Source organism: Salvelinus alpinus, chromosome 18 (genome assembly GCF_045679555.1).
Source record: "Salvelinus alpinus chromosome 18, SLU_Salpinus.1, whole genome shotgun sequence".
In the NCBI taxonomy this organism is placed as follows: Eukaryota; Metazoa; Chordata; class Actinopteri; order Salmoniformes; family Salmonidae; genus Salvelinus; species Salvelinus alpinus.
This window is the reverse complement of record NC_092103.1, coordinates 29659564-29677651: the sequence shown is the minus strand read 5'-3', so window position 1 is coordinate 29677651 and position 18088 is coordinate 29659564. Positions and strand designations below refer to the sequence as shown.

General features: G+C 46.5%; 2 protein-coding genes across 4 annotated transcripts in view; both read left to right on the top strand.

The window, feature by feature from the left end:
* The first annotated feature begins 2279 nt into the window (after positions 1-2279).
* On the top strand, positions 2280-4895 carry LOC139544148 (centrin-3-like). Of its 2 annotated transcripts, none has more exons than XM_071350947.1 (5): positions 2280-2443; positions 3048-3183; positions 3300-3414; positions 3746-3937; positions 4262-4895. In XM_071350947.1, the coding sequence occupies exons 1-5, from the start codon at positions 2424-2426 to the stop codon at positions 4303-4305; spliced, it is 507 nt and encodes a 168-aa protein (XP_071207048.1). In that variant the 5' UTR covers positions 2280-2423; the 3' UTR covers positions 4306-4895. The 2 variants fall into 2 exon arrangements, with proteins under 2 accessions (XP_071207048.1, XP_071207047.1); XM_071350946.1 differs by having other exon boundaries at positions 2305-2443; positions 3746-3956.
* A 12578-nt stretch (positions 4896-17473) lies between these two features.
* LOC139544147 (myocyte-specific enhancer factor 2C-like) overlaps positions 17474-18088 on the top strand; it is a 36721-nt gene continuing 36106 nt past the window's right edge. For both annotated transcript variants that reach the window (XM_071350944.1, XM_071350942.1), the window contains exon 1: positions 17474-17765. The gene's annotated coding sequence lies outside the window, so the exon portion shown is untranslated. The remainder of the gene's footprint in view (positions 17766-18088) is intronic.

Below are 18088 nucleotides of genomic sequence, written 5' to 3'. Positions count from 1 at the left end.
GTTCTCATGTCAGTCACACACACACACACACACACACACACACACACACACACACACACACACACACACACACACACACACACACACACACACACACACACACACACACACACACACACACACATACATCCATTCATGCTACACACACACACATACATACATTCATGCTACACACACATCCCAACTGCTACTACCAGACTCTTATTATGATTGCTAAACACTGCACAATTTAAACACTTGCCCCCCAATCCCCCCTTCCCCAAAACATGTGTACATATTGGACTATAAATTGTGCATTCCTGTATTATACTTATGCAAAAATATATTATTCTATTCTACTGAGCCATTTACTTTATGTTCGCATTTTTATATTTTATTACTTCTTATTTTTGTTGCATTGTCGAGAAGTAACCTGAAAGTAAGCATTTGGTTGGACTGTGTATACCATGGGTATCCCGTAAATACAACTAATGAAACTTGAAACTTGTTGTGTTTCAGATGTGGTGTGTTCAGAACAGACACACAAATATACAGTATGTGTCAGGAAACACACACACACACACACACACACACACACACACACACACACACACACACACACACACACACACACACACACACACACACACACACACACACACACACATGATGAAAGGTCACTTGAGTACAGTTTTTGCTGATGCTCTACAGGAGCAGCTACTGTGCCATAGATAAACACAAACCGGTTTGGACTGGCTGGAGAGACACAGTCAGAAAGGCAACCTAGTACATGTTTGTGTGTGTGTGTGTTGTGTAAGTGTTTGTGTTTGTATGTCCTAACACAGATATTTGAAGTCTTGGAATATGTTCTCAGGGGAGAACATGCTCTGGGCTATATGCCTCTCACTATAGCACACATGCCCCCCACCCGCCCCTCATGTTACCTTATGACCCAGGTTGTGAGTGTGCGAGTTTGTGTGTGGGTGTCTGGTGACCCAGGGCAGTGAAAAAATACTCTGGGCACAGTCAGTTCTTGTCTGAGGGCATAGGAGAGAGAGACATAATTTAATTAGACTGTTATTAGATAACAACATGCCACATTGGACAGCAGATTATATAACAATCCCACAGAAGCACGCACCCAATTCATTTCTAAATCATCCCCCAAAAAACGAACCTGATAAATGAATAGGAAGTCAACATGGAGAAGAATAAAGTAGTCTCTAGACACTGATCTAAGAGCAGTTTTGCAATTCCTCCTATAATGGTTTTCATCAGGGTTAGCTGATCCTAGATCTGCGTCTAATGCCAAGTTAGAGCCTGTAAGGCAACAATTTTTTTTACAGTTGTTGATAAGGTCAATAATAGAACATGGAATCTCACAGAGAGACTAGAACTCAGATAAATTCAGATAAAGAGAGAGAGCTCTTGCGTGAGTGGTTTGAATGTAGGGTCATTCCACGAAATGAGTGCCTTTTGCATCCCTTTGACATTTTATCAGGCCTTATCAGGTTTGAAGGTAAGACCCAGATGCAGACAACGTTGAATTCACAAAGGTTTAATAATCCAACAGGGGCAGGCAATAGACAGGTCAAGGCAGGCAGAGGTCAGTAAACCAGAGGTAGGGCAACGGTACCAGACTGCAAGCAGGCTCAGGGTCAGGGTAGGCAGAGGTCAATAATCCAAAGGTGGGGCAAAGGTACAGGTCGGCAGGCAGGCTCAGGGTCAGGGGCAGGCAGAGTGGTCAGGCAGGCGGGCTCAGAGTCAGGACAGGCAAGGGTCAAAACCAGGAGGGTGAGAAAAAGAGAGACTGGGAAAACTTGACAAACTTGACTTGACAAACGAGACGAACAGGCAACAGACAAACAGAGAACACAGGTATAAATACTTGTTCAGGGGCAGATTGACATATTTTTACCATGTCAACTCGGGATTCAATCAAGCAACATTTCAGGTTACTGGCCTAACGCTCTAACCACTATGCTACCCGAGGCGTCATCTGTTGTCTTGTCATCGCAAACGTGAACAGCAGGTAACAGGCACAAGATAGCTCACATGTAGGTCTACCAGTTTTCCTGGTTCACTTGGGTCTAAAGACTGTGAAACAGATCTCATGCATGAGTATTTTCCATCACTGGTCTCTGCCTCTCTTGTCAATATGGACATGCATCACCCTCTACTGGGCAGAGAGTGTAACAAGCACTTCGGGACGTCTTTTCGGGAGGAAAATGTGCAGCACCGCGATATTTCATTTTGTCGAATCAAAGGTGACTTTGTAGCGGAGCAATGATGTAGCATCCAATGAGGATCAACGAAACAGGCGCGGACTAACGGATTTGCTACAAGGTGGTTTGTTGTGATTTTGCAAACTATCTTGTGCCTGTTACCGGTTCACGTTTTGGTCGGATTCTCTTGACATTTTAGGTCTACATAGCACAACTTGAATGATGAGTCTGTCTTTAAGGTATTTTGTTTATTATTCGAGCACAGTATTTAAACGATTGGATTACTACCTAGCAAGAACTGTGAAACAAACTAGCACAAACCAGCGAGATTCCTTGTTGCCAATGGTTGCGAGTTAGCGATTATATCTAGCTAGCGTTATATATTTTTGATAGTTAGCTAGCTATTGTTAGCTAGTAACCAACTGTGTTGGTCAACCTTAGCACCTGACAGTGTAAGATGTGTCTGTATTCGCAATGAAGTATTTCCAAATCAAATCACATTTTATTTGTCACATGCGCCGAATACAACAGTTGTACACCTACAGTGAAATGCATACTTACAAACCCTTAACCAACACTGCTTTAAGAAGTTGTATAGTTTTAAGTCATTAAAAAAATATATAAGTAACAAATAATTAAACAGCAGCAGTAAAATAACAATAGCGAGGCTATATACTGTACAGAGGGTACCGATACAGAGTCAATGTGCGGGGGCACCGGTTAGTCGAGATAATTGAGGTAATATGTACATGTGACTAAGTGATTCATCGACTAACTCATCGTGTCTATAGTCAATCTATGCTATTTCTTTGTTTTGACACAACACCTGACACTGATGTTCAGGACTGAGCTGGCAGTGGATAAAACCAAGCGGAAGAAGAGGAGAGAGCTGACTGAGGAGCAAAAGCTTGAAATCAAAGAGGCGTTTGAGCTGTTTGACACAGACAAAGACAAAGAGATAGACTACCATGAACTCAAGGTAAACGTCTACCTACAAGTTACCTTATAAAATTACTAGTATTCTGGTGTCCCTCTGCTGTCTAATATGACAGTAAAAGTATCATACTTAACTCTCTTCCTCTCTCTCACCCAAAGGTGGCAATGAGAGCTCTGGGTTTTGAGGTGAAGAAAGTGGATGTGCTGAAGATATTAAAAGATTACAACAGAGAAGGCAATGGCAAAATAACTTTTGATGACTTTAATGAAGTCGGTAAGTTCCTGCTGTGTTTAATTTCATGTTGTATAATTACACACAATTGGAATAGTTCCATGCCTAATATTAGTGTACTTTCCTTTTGTTGGTGTGTGCCTTTATTAATGCTACACACTTTCTACTCCTCCTGTATTCCCCCTCATAACCCCCCCCCCTTACCTCTTCCCTGTCTATTGTACCCACGTGGAAGAGGTAGGGACCCTGAATGATCTCTGATTGGACAAAATATGATATGTAGAGCAGACATGCTTCTCTGTACTGTAAGGGATCATGTCAACTCGATTCACTGAATTTAACCCTGTGTGTTTATCCATGTTATTTGTCTCAGTGACAGACCGTATGCTACAGCGGGACCCGAAGGAGGAGATCCTGAAGGCCTTTAAGCTGTTTGATGATGACGACTCAGGGAGGATCAGCATGAGGAACCTGAGACGTGTGGCCAGAGAGCTTGGAGAGAGCATCACAGATGAGGAGCTGCGCAGCATGATCGATGAGTTCGATACAGATGGAGACGGAGAGAGTGAGTACACACAGGGAGAGTGAGTACACACAGGGAGAGTGAGTACACACAGGGAGAGTGAGTACACACAGGGAGAGTGAGTACACACAGGGAGAGTGAGTACACACAGGGAGAGTGAGTACACACAGGGAGAGTGAGTACACACAGGGAGAGTGAGTACACACAGGGAGAGTGAGTACACACAGGGAGAAGACACGGCATACATGCGCGCACACACTTACTCGTTAACACACACTCGCACACATTCAGCTGAATAACCATCAATTTAAAATGTAAAAGTGACGTTCAGCGTTCAAAACAAAGTTTTCTCTCTCTTTCTCCCAGTCAACCAGGAGGAGTTTGTTTCCATAATGACGGGAGACTCCTGATTAGTGAGCAGCTGCTTTGGGAGCTTGGCTAGGAGGCTGAGGCTGTAGATTCACTGTGGGATGGATGGGTCCCCCAGGTCACTGAGGAACTGCTGGAGAGGTTACCTTGCCTCCTTTCCTTCATCTAAACTGACGTAAAAGATCTGGCCAGGTGAAGGAGAGGAGGTAAGGAAGCCACTGTAGACTATTTGGACTCATCGTCTGGCCCAGTAGCACTGCTTTGGTTCTTGTCTTTGTTGAAACATGTTTTTTTTTAAGTCTGATCCAACTACAACCATAGATAGTGTATGTTCTTTTATTTTTAGTACCTTTCTTTCAAATGCAAATGGTATTCCCCAAAAAATAATATTTGCTTGCTGTGATTTATGTTTGTTCCCTATAGAAAACTGTAGAGGTTATATTACAGGTCATCTCTCTGAAACATTCCAGGTAAACTTCAGTTTTCAATAGTATTTCTGGATGGTGGTTTAAACAGCAAATACAAACAGGTTATACACTCCCACATTTTGTAGTTTAATAGACCATTTTATTTGATTATTACCTTGTTTGTTTGTGTTATTTATTTTACATAATAAACCAAATTGACTGATGTCTGCTCTTAACCTCTGTTATGGTCTGTAACCTCTTGACAAAATGGGTGCAGAGTGCAGACTTCATACTGATGCAACATGTTGGTCTATCTGGCAGTATGTGACTGTCTGCTGTTGTGACTTTTAATCACTAGAGAGAGGTGTTGTATATCTCAAACACTGCATTGGACAAGAGAATGAATTTACTTACCATACACCCACTGCTGTTGAGTGAGGCAAGAACCCCTGTAACATCATCTATCATAGCTGTTAAGGAAAGATGAGTTACAATAAACCTGAAATTGAAAGGAAGTCTTGTTGGAGAGCTTATACAGTGAAAGACATGATACTGAGAGATCAACTGTCTCACAGCAGAATGCTCCCTCTCATTTTGGTTTCATCCAAAACCCCAGACAGGCTGGTTTTAGATGAAGAGTTTCAGTTCCATAGTTGGTCTCGTGTTTTAGGAGGGTTTGGATATTTTCTCTGGTTTGTGTTTGATTACCCAGTTTGCTTAGGTAATGACCCCAGCCAATCAGATGATGACAGGGTGGAGGATTCTTGGAGTTTCCTCCCTGTAATTGGAGGGTTTGAGGTTTCTGAGGACAGATGTGTGTGTAGCCCACAGGAGGGAGATGGAGTTTCTGGGGCGGTTTCTTTCTGGACTTTTTGTGTGTGTGTGCGAGTGTCTTCGTGTGTGTCTTTGCTGCTGAGTGACTCTCTGGCTGGACAGTTTGCCCTTACCGAACAGCTGAGCATGTGTCAATGCAAGGGGGGACATTTAACACCCATCCATAGAGATAGATAGAGGACTCATCTTTGTATCTGTGCCATTATAGCGCCTGTGACGGCATGGCAGCGCCATTGAGGCAATCTCCATTTTGAAGTAGTACATTTTCTTCCCGATTGACTGATCCCTCCTGATGACCCGGTTGGACATGACTCCAACAGGGTCACCATGAGGGATCAGCCAATGAAGTTTAAATGGTAGAAGCCCTCAATGGCGCTATCGATGCTAGCACAGCCTTTTGGCCACTAGAGACTTCTGTCATTCTCTAGGCACCAATCCTACTTTTTATTTTACTAAGCAAGTCAGTTAAGAACAAATTCTTATTTACAATGAATGCCTACCCCGGCCAAACCCCAACCGGACGACGCTAGGCCAATTGTGCGCCATGCTATGGGACTCCAATCACGGACGGTTGTGATACAGCCTGTAATCGTACCAGGGTCTGTAGTGACACCTTTAGCACTGAGATGCAGTGCCTTAGACCGTTGTGCCACTCGGGAGCCCTACCCTCAAATAAAATCGAACTTTATTTGTGACATGTGCCGAATACAACAACTGTAGACCTTGGCGTGAAATGCTTACTTACAAGCCCTTAACCAACAGTGCAGTTCAAGAAGAGTTAAGAAAATATTTTCCAAATAAACTAACGTAAAAAAAATAATAGAAAGTAACACAAAATAACAATAACGAGGCTATATACAGCCTGTATATAGGACAGGTTAGTTGAGGTAATTTGTACATGTAGGTAGGGGTGAAGTGACTATGCATAGATAATAAACAGCCAGTAGCAGCAGTGTACAAAACATTATTATTATATCTTTACATTTATTTACCTTTTATTTAACCAGGTAAGCTAGTTGAGAACAAGTTCTCATTTACAACTGCGACCTGGCCAAGATAAAGTAAAGCAGTGCGACACAAACAACAACACAGAGTTACACATGGAATAAACAAGCGTACAGTCAATAACACAATAGAAAAAAAGAAAGTTTATATACAGTGTGTGCAAATGGCGTGAGGAGGTAGGCAATAAATAGGCCATAGTAGCGAAATAATTACAATTTAGCAGATTAACACTGGAGTGATAAATGAGCAGATGATGATGTGCAAGTAGAGATACTGGTGTGCAAAAGAGCAGAAAATTAAATAGAAACAATATGGGGATGAGGTAAGTTGCGTGGGCTATTTACAGATGGACTATGTACAGCTGCAGCGATCGGTGAGCTGCTCAGATAGCTGATGTTTAAAGTTAGTGAGAGAAATATAAGTCTCCAGCTTCAGTGATTTTTGCAATTCTTTCCAGTCGCTGGCAGCAGAGAACTGGAAGGAAAGGTGGCAAAAGCAGGTGTTGGCTTTGGGGATGACCAGTGAGATATACCTGCTGGAACGAGTGCTACTGGTGGGTGTTGTTATCGTGACCAGTGAGCTGAGATAAGGCGGAGCTTTACCTAGCATAGACTTATAGATGACCTGGAGCCAGTGGGTCTGGCGATGAATATGTAGCGAGAGCCAGCCGACTAGAGCATACAGGTCGCAGTGGTGGGTGGTATAAGGGGCTTTGGTAACAAAACGGATGGCGCTGTGATAGACTGCATCCAGTTTGCTGAGTAGAGTATTGGAAGCTATTTTGTAGATGACATCGCCGAAGTCGAGGATCGGTAGGATAGTCAGTTTTACTAGGGTATGTTTGGCGGCGTGAGTGAAGGAGGCTTTGTTGCGAAATAGAAAGCCGATTTTAGATTTGATTTTGGATTGGAGATGTTTAATATGAGTCTGGAAGGAGAGTTCACAGTCTAACCAGACACCTAGGTATTTGTAGTTGTCCACATATTCTAGGTCAGAACCATCCAGGGTAGTGATGCTAGTCGGGCGGGTGCGGGCAGCGAACGGTTGAAAAGCATGCATTTGGTTTTACTAGCGTTTAAGAGCAGTTGGAGGCCACGGAAGGAGTGTTGTATGGCATTGAAGCTCGTTTGGAGGTTAGTTAACACAGTGTCCAAAGAAGGGCCAGATGTATACAGAATGGTGTTGTCTGCGTAGAGGTGGATCAGGGAATCACCCGCAGCAAGAGCGACATCATTGATATATACAGAGAAGAGAGTCGGCCCGAGAATTGAACCCTGTGGTACCCCAATAGACTGCCAGAGGTCCAGACAACAGGCCCTCCAATTTGACACACTGAACTCTGTCTGCGAAGTAGTTAGTGAACCAGGCGAGGCAGTCATTTGAGAATCCAAGGCTATTGAGTCTGCCGATAAGAATACGGTGATTGACAGAGTCGAAAGCCTTGGTCAGGTCGATGAAGACGGCTGCACAGTACTGTCTTTTATCGATGGCGGTTATGATATTGTTTAGTACCTTGAGCGTGGCTGAGGTACACCCGTGACCAGCTCGGAAACCGGATTGCACAGCTGAGAAGGTACGGTGGGATTCGAAATGGTCAGTGATCTGTTTATTAACTTGGCTTTCGAAGACTTTAGAGAGGCAGGGTAGGATGGATATAGGTCTATAACAGTTTGGGTCTCGAGTGTCTCCCCCTTTTGAAGCGGCAGCTTTCCAATCTTTAGGGATCTCGGACGATATGAAAGAGAGGTTGAACAGACTGGTAATAGGGGTTGCAACAATGGCGGCGGATAGTTTTAGAAATAGAGGGTCCAGATTGTCTAGCCCAGCTGATTTGTACGGGTCCAGGTTTTGCAGCTCTTTCAGAACATCTGCAATCTGGATTTGGGTGAAGGAGAAGCTGGGGAGGCTCGGGCAAGTAGTTGCGGGGGGACGGAGCTGTTGGCCGGGGCTGGGGTAGCCAGGAGGAAAGCATGGCCAGCCGTAGAGAAATGCTTATTGAAATTTTCGATTATCATGGATTTATCGGTGGTGACCGTGTTACCTAGCCTCAGAGCAGTGGGCAGCTGGGAGGGGGTGCTCTTGGTCTCCACGGACTTTACAGTGTCCCAAAACTTTTTTTAGTTAGAGCTACAGGATGCAAATTTCTGTTTGAAAAAGCTAACCTTTGCTTTCCTGACTGACTGCGTGTATTGGTTCCTGACTTCCCCGAACAGTTGCATATCGCGGGGACTATTCGATGCTATTGCAGTCCGCCACAGGATGTTTTTGTGCTGGTCAAGGGCAGTCAGGTCTGGAGTGAACCAAGGGCTATATCTGAGGAAATTACTTTTAAAGAACGACCAGGCATCCTCGACTGACGGGATGCGGTCAATATCCTTCCAGGATACCCGGGCCAGGTCGATTAGAAAGGCCTGCTCGCAGAAGTGTTTTAGGGAGCGTTTGACAGTGATGAGGGGTGGTCGTTTGACCGCGGACCCATAGCGGATGCAGGCAATGAGGCAGTGATCGCTGAGATCTTGATTGAAAACAGCAGAGGTGTATTTGGAGGGCAAGTTGGTCAGGATAATATCTATGAGGGTGCCCATGTTTACGGATTTAGGGTTGTACCTGGTGGGTTCCTTGATAATTTGTGTGAGATTGAGGGCATCTAGCTTAGCTTGTAGGACTGCCGGGGTGTTAAGCATATCCCAGTTTAGGTCACCTAACAGAACGAACTCTGAAGATTGATGAGGGGCTATCAATTCACATATGGTGTCCGGGGCACAGCTGGGAGCTGAGGGGGGTCTATAACAGACGGCAACGGTGAGAGACTTATTTCTGGAGAGATTCATTTTTAAAATTAGAAGCTCGAACTGTTTGGGCATAGACCTGGAAAGTATGACAGAACTTTGCAAGCTATCTCTGCAGTAAATTGCAACTCCTCTCCTTTGGCAGTTCTATCTTGACGGAGAATGTTGTAGTTGGGTTTGGAAATCTCCAAATTTTTGGTGGCCTTCCTAAGCCAGGATTCAGACATGGCAAGGACATCAGGGTTGGCGGAGTGTGCTAAAGCAGTGAGCAAAACAAACTTAGGGAGGAGGCTTCTGATGTTGACATGCATGAAACCAAGGCTTTTTCGATTACAGAAGTCAACAAATGAGAGTGCCTGGGGACACGCAGGGCCTGGGTTAAGAGAATAAAAGGAGCAGATTTCTGGGCGTGGTAGAATAGATTCAGGGCATAATGTGCAGACAGGGGTATGGTGGGGTGCGGGTACAGTGGAGGTAAGCCCAGGCACTGAGTGATGATAAGAGAGGTTGCATCTCTGGACGGGCTGATTATGCTGGGTGAGGTCACCGCATGTGTGGGGGGTGGGACAAAGGAGGAATCTGAGGCATGTTGAGTGGGACTAGGGGCTCCACTGTAAACTTAAACAATGATAACTATCCTACACAACAGTATACAAGGCATATTGACATTTGAGAGAGACATAAAGCGAGGCATAAAGCAGTCACAGTTGTTGATTGGGAGAGCTAGCTAAGACAACAACGGGTAAGACAACAGCTAATCAACAAAGACAACAACAACAGGTAAAATGGCGATGAATGAGCAGAGAGGGTCGGTTAACTACACACTGGGCCTGAGTTCGGGCCGACAGATAAAAATAAATAATAATAAACAAAATGGAGTACCGTGATAAATGAACAGTCCAGCAGGCATCAGCTATGTAGCCAAGTGATCATATGGTCTAGTGAACAGCAATAGATGGATCAGGGAAGCCACGGTGTAGTCGTTACTACGCTAGCACACGGGCGACACAGCGTTAAAGTTAGCAGGCCGGGGTAAGTAGAAGCAGAGGGAGTGGGGGGGGTCATTGTAAACAGTCCGGTGGTCATTTGATTAATTGTTCAGCAAATCAAATCAAAACAAATCACATTTTATTTGTCACATACACATGGTTAGCAGATGTTAATGCGAGTGTAGCGAAATGCTTGTGCTTCTAGTTGCGACAATGCAGTAATAACCAACAAGTAATCTAACCTAACAATTCCACAACAAATCCACAAAGTCTTAAGGCTTGGGGGTAGAAGCTGTTAAGGAGCCTTTTGGTCCTAGACTTGGCGCTCCAGTACCGCTTGCCGTGCAGTAGCAGAGAAAACAGTCTATGACTTGGGTGACTGGAGGGTGGGTGATCCTTTACTCAGTTGCCAGAGAGGAAGGAAACCGCTCAGAGATTTCACCAAGAGGCCAATGGTGATTTTAAAACACTTACAGAGTTTAATAGCTGTGATAGGAGAACTGAAAATGGATCAACAACATTGTAGTTACTCCTCAATAACAGAGTGAAAAGAAGGAAGCCTCTACAGAATCAAAATATTCCAAAACATGCATCCTGTTTGCAATAAGTTATACTGCAAAAAATGGCAAAGAAATATACATTTTGTTCGGAATACAAAGTGTTATATTTGGTGCAAATCCAACACAACACATCACTGAGTACCACTCATCATATTTTCAAGCATGATGGTGGCTGCATCATATTATGAGTATGCTTGTCATCGGCAAGGTCTGAAAATCTATGGCAAGACTTGAAAATGGCTGTCTAGCAATGATCATCAATCAACTTGACAGAGCTTGAAGAATTTTTTAAAAGAATAATGTGCAAATATTGTACAATCCAGGTGTGCAAAGCTCTTTGAGACTTACCCAGAAAAACTCACAACTGTAGTCGCTGCCTAAGGTGATTCTAACATGTTTTGACTCAGAGGGTTGAATACTTGGCTAATCCAGATAAATTAGTGTTATATTTTCCATTAATAAGAAATTAATTAAAAGTTCTTCCACTTTAAACAGAGTATTTTGTGTAGAAAAATTGCAATTAAATCAATTTGAATCTTAAGTAAAAAAAAAGAAAAAAAAAAAAAAAGAAGTAAAAGTGAAGGGGGTGTGAATACTTTGTGAAGGAACTGTAAACCCAGTCCTGGAATCTGCATTGGAAGTGTATTTTATTCCAGGAATAGGTTTTTAAACTTTGTCCTGGAAATTGGCCCGTATACCCTCAGCCCCAGCTTGTAGCCATGTCATGTCAGTGTGTATCCACCTGTTGTGTCCTTGATGGCTATTCCAGTCTGTTGTTATGACTGACCCAGGATAGAGCGAACACTTCAAAGGTTTCCTGCTCATTGTTGAGATGCCCTCCTGCACTTAGAAGTGTGTGTATGTGTCCACTTGAGTGCATGAATTGAGCTGTACTTACAAGTATGGGTTTTTCATTGACTGGATGAGATGCGAGCAGCTGGTGAAATACCCAGACGTAGCGTGGACTGTGATCTATGCCAGGCAACTTGGTAAAGGCAGATTCGTTTCCACATTTTATTTCACCTTTATTTAACCAGGTAGGCTAGTTGAGAACAAGTTCTAATTTACAACTGCGACCTGGCAATGGCTTTCACATGCTCATGGCTTTCACAGTAACCCTGTCCTCTGAGGAGTGGAGCCACAGCCCTACCCCACATAATCTCATCTCTGGACCAACGCCCCAGCCCAACCCAAACACGCAGCACAGGGCTCTCTGCTGGTCCCAGTCCAACCCTACAGGGCCCCACAGCCTAACCCAACACACCAGCTCAACCCTAGCCCACAACCCCTACCCCAGACCAGATGCATTCTCCAGTGAATTAAACATATGTACTGTAGGTACTTGCCATTGTCCCGGTAACTGGCATTTTACACTTTTACAGCTTGTATAATGCTGGGGGAATATTGTAATGTACAGACAGGGATTCTCTTCACTGATTAATCCACTACAAGCACTACTGCTCTCTGTGGCCCCCCACAGAAGAGGGTAGAGAGGAGGGGGGGTTGGGAAACAGCAAGACGAGAGGAGGTCAGAAGGAAAGGAGGGCAGAGCAAAAAGAGAGGAGGGGAAAAGAGGGAAGAGGATAGGAGGGCAGAGGGAAAAGAGAGGAGAGGAAAGGAGGAGAGAGGGAAAAGAGAGGAGAGGAGAGGAAAGGAGGGCAGAGGGAAAAGAGGGGAGTGTAAAGGAGGGCAGAGGGAGAGGAGAGGAGGGCTGAGGGAAAAGAGAGGAGAGGAAAGGAGGGCAGAGGGAAAAGAGGGGAGAGTAAAGGAGGGCAGAGGGAAAAGAGGGGAGAGTAAAGGAGGGCAGAGGGAAAAGAGGGCAGAGGAAAGGAGGGCAGAGGGAAAAGAGGGGAGAGGAAAAGAGGGCAGAGGGAAAAGAGGGCAGAGGGAAAAGAGGGCAGAGGGAAAAGAGGGCAGAGGGAAAAGAGGGCAGAGGGAAAAGAGGGCAGAGGGAAAAGAGGGGAGAGGAAAGGAGGGCAGAGGGAAAAGAGGGGAGAGGAAAGGAGGGCAGAGGGAAAAGAGGGGAGAGGAAATGAGGGCAGAGGGAAAAGAGGGCAGAGGAAATGAGGGCAGAGGAAAGGAGGGCAGAGGGAAAAGAGAGGAGAGGAAAGGAGGGCAGAGGGAAAAGAGAGGAGGGGAAAAGAGGGGAGAGGAAATGAGGGCAGAGGGAAAAGAGGGCAGAGGGAAAAGAGGGGAGAGGGAAAAGAGGGAAAGGAGGGCAGAGGGAAAAGAGGGGAGAGGGAAAAGAGGGGAGAGGAAAGGAGGGCAGAGGGAAAAGAGGGGAGAGGAAAGGAGGGCAGAGGGAAAAGAGGGGAGAGGAAAGGAGGGCAGAGGGAAAAGAGGGCAGAGGGAAAAGAGGGGAGAGTAAAGGAGGGCAGAGGGAAAAGAGGGCAGAGGGAAAAGAGGGCAGAGGGAAAAGAGGGCAGAGGGAAAAGAGGGGAGAGGAAAGGATGGCAGAGGGAAAAGAGGGGAGAGGAAAGGAGGGCAGAGGGAAAAGAGGGGAGAGGAAAGGAGGGCAGAGGGAAAAGAGGGGAGAGGAAAAGAGGGCAGATGGAAAAGAGGGCCGAGGGAAAAGAGGGGAGAGGAAAGGAGGGCAGAGGGAAAAGAGGGGAGAGGAAAGGAGGGCAGAGGGAAAAGAGGGGAGAGGAAAGGAGGGCAGAGGGAAAAGAGGGGAGAGGAAAGGAGGGCAGAGGGAAAAGAGGGCAGAGGGAAAAGAGGGGAGAGGAAAGGAGGGCAGAGGGAAAAGAGGGGAGAGGGAAAAGAGGGGAGAGGAAAGGAGGGCAGAGGGAAAAGAGGGGAGAGGAAAGGAGGGCAGAGGGAAAAGAGGGGAGAGGAAAGGAGGGCAGAGGGAAAAGAGGGCAGAGGGAAAAGAGGGCAGAGGGAAAAGAGGGCAGAGGGAAAAGAGGGGAGAGGAAAGGAGGGCAGAGGGAAAAGAGGGGAGAGGAAAGGAGGGCAGAGGGAAAAGAGGGGAGAGGAAAGGAGGGCAGAGGGAAAAGAGGGGAGAGGAAAAGAGGGCAGATGGAAAAGAGGGCCGAGGGAAAAGAGGGGAGAGGAAAGGAGGGCAGAGGGAAAAGAGGGGAGAGGAAAGGAGGGCAGAGGGAAAAGAGGGGAGAGGAAAGGAGGGCAGAGGGAAAAGAGGGGAGAGGAAAGGAGGGCAGAGGGAAAAGAGAGTAGAGGAAAGGAGGGCAGAGGGAAAAGAGGGGAGAGGAAAGGAGGGCAGAGGGAAAAGAGAGGAGAGGAAAGGAGGGCAGAGGGAAAAGAGAGGAGAGGAGAGGAAAGGAGGGCAGAGGGAAAAGAGGGGAGAGGAAAGGAGGGCAGAGGGAAAAGAGAGGAGAGGAAAGGAGGGCTGAGGGAAAAGAGGGGAGAGGAAAGGAGGTTAGAGGGAAAAGAGGGGAGAGGAAAGGAGGGCAGAGGGAAAAGAGGGGAGAGGAAAGGAGGGCAGAGGGAAAAGAGGGCAGAGGGAAAAGAGGGGAGAGGAAAGGAGGGCAGAGGGAAAAGAGGGGAGAGGAAAGGAGGGCAGAGGGAAAAGAGGGGAGAGGAAAGGAGGGCAGAGGGAAAAGAGGGGAGAGGAAAGGAGGGCAGAGGGAAAAGAGAGGAGAGGAAAGGAGGGCAGAGGGAAAAGAGGGGAGAGGAAAGGAGGGCAGAGGGAAAAGAGAGGAGAGGAAAGGAGGGCAGAGGGAAAAGAGGGGAGAGTAAAGGAGGGCAGAGGGAAAAGAGAGGAGAGGAGAGGAGGGCCGAGGGAAAAGAGGGGAGAGGAGAGGAGGGCCGAGGGAAAAGAGGGGAGAGGAAAGGAGAGCAGAGGGAAAAGAGGGGAGAGGAAAGGAGGGCAGAGGGAAAAGAGGGGAGAGGAAAGGAGGGCAGAGGGAAAAGAGGGGAGAGGAAAGGAGGGCAGAGGGAAAAGAGAGGAGAGGAGAGGAAAGGAGGGCAGAGGGAAAAGAGAGGAGAGGAAAGGAGGGCAGAGGGAAAAGAGGGGAGAGGAAAGGAGGGCAGAGGGAAAAGAGAGGAGAGGAAAGGAGGGCAGAGGGAAAAGAGAGGAGAGGAAAGGAGGGCCGAGGGAAAAGAGGGGAGAGGAAAGGAGGGCAGAGGGAAAAGAGGGGAGAGGAAAGGAGGGCAGAGGGAAAAGAGGAGAGGATAGGAGGGCAGAGGGAAAAGAGAGGAGAGGAGAGGAAAGGAGGGCAGAGGGAAAAGAGAGGAGAGGAGAGGAAAGGAGGGCAGAGGGAAAAGAGGGGAGAGGAAAGGAGGGCAGAGGGAAAAGAGAGGAGAGGAGAGGAAAGGAGGGCAGAGGGAAAAGAGGAGAGGAAAGGAGGGCAGAGGGAAAAGAGAGGAGAGAGGAAAGTGATTGTTTACTCTACACTGCCAGCATGCCAGTAAACCTTACTACACCACAGGTTTGTTACAGCTATAGTTTGTTTGACTGGTTCCTTCATAACTAAAACATGACATGGTCCAATGAAAAGCCACGCTGCTAGAGGAAGGGTTTTATATAGGAAAAGAACATGAAGTGCCATCCGGTCTGTGATGCAGGTGTAGCGATTTAGGGGGAACAACCGGAATGGGGCTTGAACGAGCAACTCTATGGGAAACAGGTCTCCGGCCAAAAGCTACTGAGAGGGTACAGGGGATAGCGGACAAGGGAACACAAGTTATTGCGTTCGTAGGCGTGTATGTGTGATTGCAGTGCTTACTTACAAGCCTGTTTCTGTTCTCTACCACTGCTGTCTGTGGTCTGTTCTCTACCACTGCTGTCTGTGGTCTGTTCTCTACCACTGCTGTCTGTGGTCTGTTCTCTACCACTGCTGTCTGTTTTCTACCACTGCTGTCTGTTCTCTACCACTGCTGTCTGTTCTCTACCACTGCTGTCTGTTCTCTACCACTGCTGTCTGTTCTCTACCACTGCTGTCTGTTCTCTACCACTGCTGTCTGTTCTCTACCACTGCTGTCTGTTCTCTACCACTGCTGTCTGTTCTCTACCACTGCTGTCTGTTTTCTACCACTGCTGTCTGTTTTCTACCACTGCTGTCTGTTCTCTACCACTGCTGTCTGTTCTCTACCACTGCTGTCTGTTCTCTACCATTGCTGTCTGTTCTCTACCACTGCTGTCTGTTCTCTACCACTGCTGTCTGTTTTCTACCACTGCTGTCTGTTCTCTACCACTGCTGTCTGTTCTCTACCACTGCTGTCTGTTCTCTACCACTGCTGTCTGTTCTCTACCACTGCTGTCTGTTCTCTACCACTGCTGTCTGTTCTCTACCACTGCTGTCTGTTCTCTACCACTGCTGTCTGTTCTCTACCACTGCTGTCTGTTTTCTACCACTGCTGTCTGTTTTCTACCACTGCTGTCTGTTCTCTACCACTGCTGTCTGTTCTCTACCACTGCTGTCTGTTCTCTACCATTGCTGTCTGTTCTCTACCACTGCTGTCTGTTCTCTACCACTGCTGTCTGTTCTCTACCACTGCTGTCTGTTCTCTTTCTTTCTCTCTCACGTCTCTTCCTTGAGGGTTGGGGAATCAGGGGTGCCAATGGTCAGGACCATCTAGTAAGTGCGAGCGCGCGCGCGCACACACACACACCTGCAAACAGCCACCGACACAAATCTGTCAACTCGTTAATGGCCTGGATGTGTTGATGTTTTCCAACAAACTGAACCTGAGCTGAACTCTTAGACAGACAGACTTTAGGACTGCTTAGTTTAGGCTCAAACTAAATATTTGCAATGTCAGGACTGTACTCTGTACGAGCTGTACGATATATAGTAAATTCCAGACTGTGTGTGGTGGATCTGTGGAGTCAGCAGGTCGTAGCCAAGTACAGTAAAGTCATCGGCGTGGAGAAGCCATTAAAGTTGTGACGGTGTAACTTCCCATCAGCTATAGAGTAGGTTTATACCTGAGCTCTCATGCATAAAGAGATGCCCACGTTGTGACCAATGTGCTGCCCACTATTTGTTATCATTGTGTGTGCGTGTGTATGTTTTATCCTTGGTCCTCAAGAATCACTGTAGCCTCACACTAACCCCCTATAGGAACTTTGTAGGTTTGTCTAGTAGCTTCCTCTCCTCAGTCGTCACCTTATCTCCTTTCCTTCATCTGCAGGGATCTGAGAGAAGTGCACAGGTGTAAACTAATCCTCAGCCTATTGCAGATGCTCAGTGTGTTGAAATCTAGGCAGTGTTCATAGGTTTGATCTCGTTCTCTCTCTCCGTCTCTCTCTGGTATGTGAAGAGCCATAGGCCTTTAGACCAGTAATCCTGGGCTCTTATGCCAAAGCTCACATGTTATTTTTTTGTTTAACTTGGCAAGTCAGTTAAGAACAAATTCTTATTTACAATGACGGCCTACACCGGCCAAACCCGGACGACACTGGGCCAATTGTGCGCTGCCCTATGGGACTCCCAATCACGGCCGGTTGTGATACTGCCTGGATTCGAACCAGGGTGTCTGTAGTGACGCATATAGCACTGAGATGTAGTGCCTTAGACCGTTGCGCCACTCGGGAACAAAGGCCAGAGTGTCAGCAGCACACACACACACCACCTACAGTATGCCGTGGTGTAGTTGGAGAATAATAGCTAAATATACCCAGAGTGACAGAGACTGCTGACTAGACCTCTGCCACAGACACGCACCCAACCAGCACACACTGGGGAGGTCACAGGGTGTGTGTGTTCCAGGGTGCTGCTGGGGACTGGTTATGTCTCTTTCCTGTCAGTGTACAGTTAGCTCTGAGCCAAACAGTCACCCAGCTCTCTGGGTTCTCTCCTCTAAGCCAGCTGGTCTGGCTTTATAACTTCTTCTACTCGTCTTCTAATCCTTCGTTCAGTTTCATCCCTTCATTTCTGAGGTAAAAGATAGAGTGGTCTGACCCTCAGCTGGAGCTGTAGGGAACCTTCCTGGAGAAGATAATACAAGCAGCACTGGTGAGTGTGTTTGTGTGTGTATAACACACAGCGAACTCTTACCGACTCATAGCTTCTCTGGGGTTCGTTAGTTGGAGAATTTTGGGCTCTAAGGATGGTGCCACATAGTCATAAAGAGTTTGTGAGTGTGCGAGAGCATTTAAGTGTGTGGGCTAGTCTGTCAATGGGATAGTGTGTGAGTGTGCTGCAAATGTCCAGTGTTAGAAACATTGCATGACAGATTAGAGAACATGAAAACAGAGATGTCTTCTATGGTGTTTTCTCATGATACAGTCAGCTAGTAGCATGGCTTCATCTGCTGAACAGAAACCATAGAAAGGAAC

Bases quoted from the DNA above. Each gene is read 5' to 3' on its own strand.
- LOC139544148 (XM_071350946.1), top strand. From the start codon at position 2,424: ATGATGAGTCTGTCTTTAAG. The intron at 2,444-3,047 runs GTATTTTGTTTA...ACTGATGTTCAG, and splicing joins ATGATGAGTCTGTCTTTAAG to GACTGAGCTGGCAGTGGATA. The intron at 3,184-3,299 runs GTAAACGTCTAC...TCTCACCCAAAG, and splicing joins TAGACTACCATGAACTCAAG to GTGGCAATGAGAGCTCTGGG.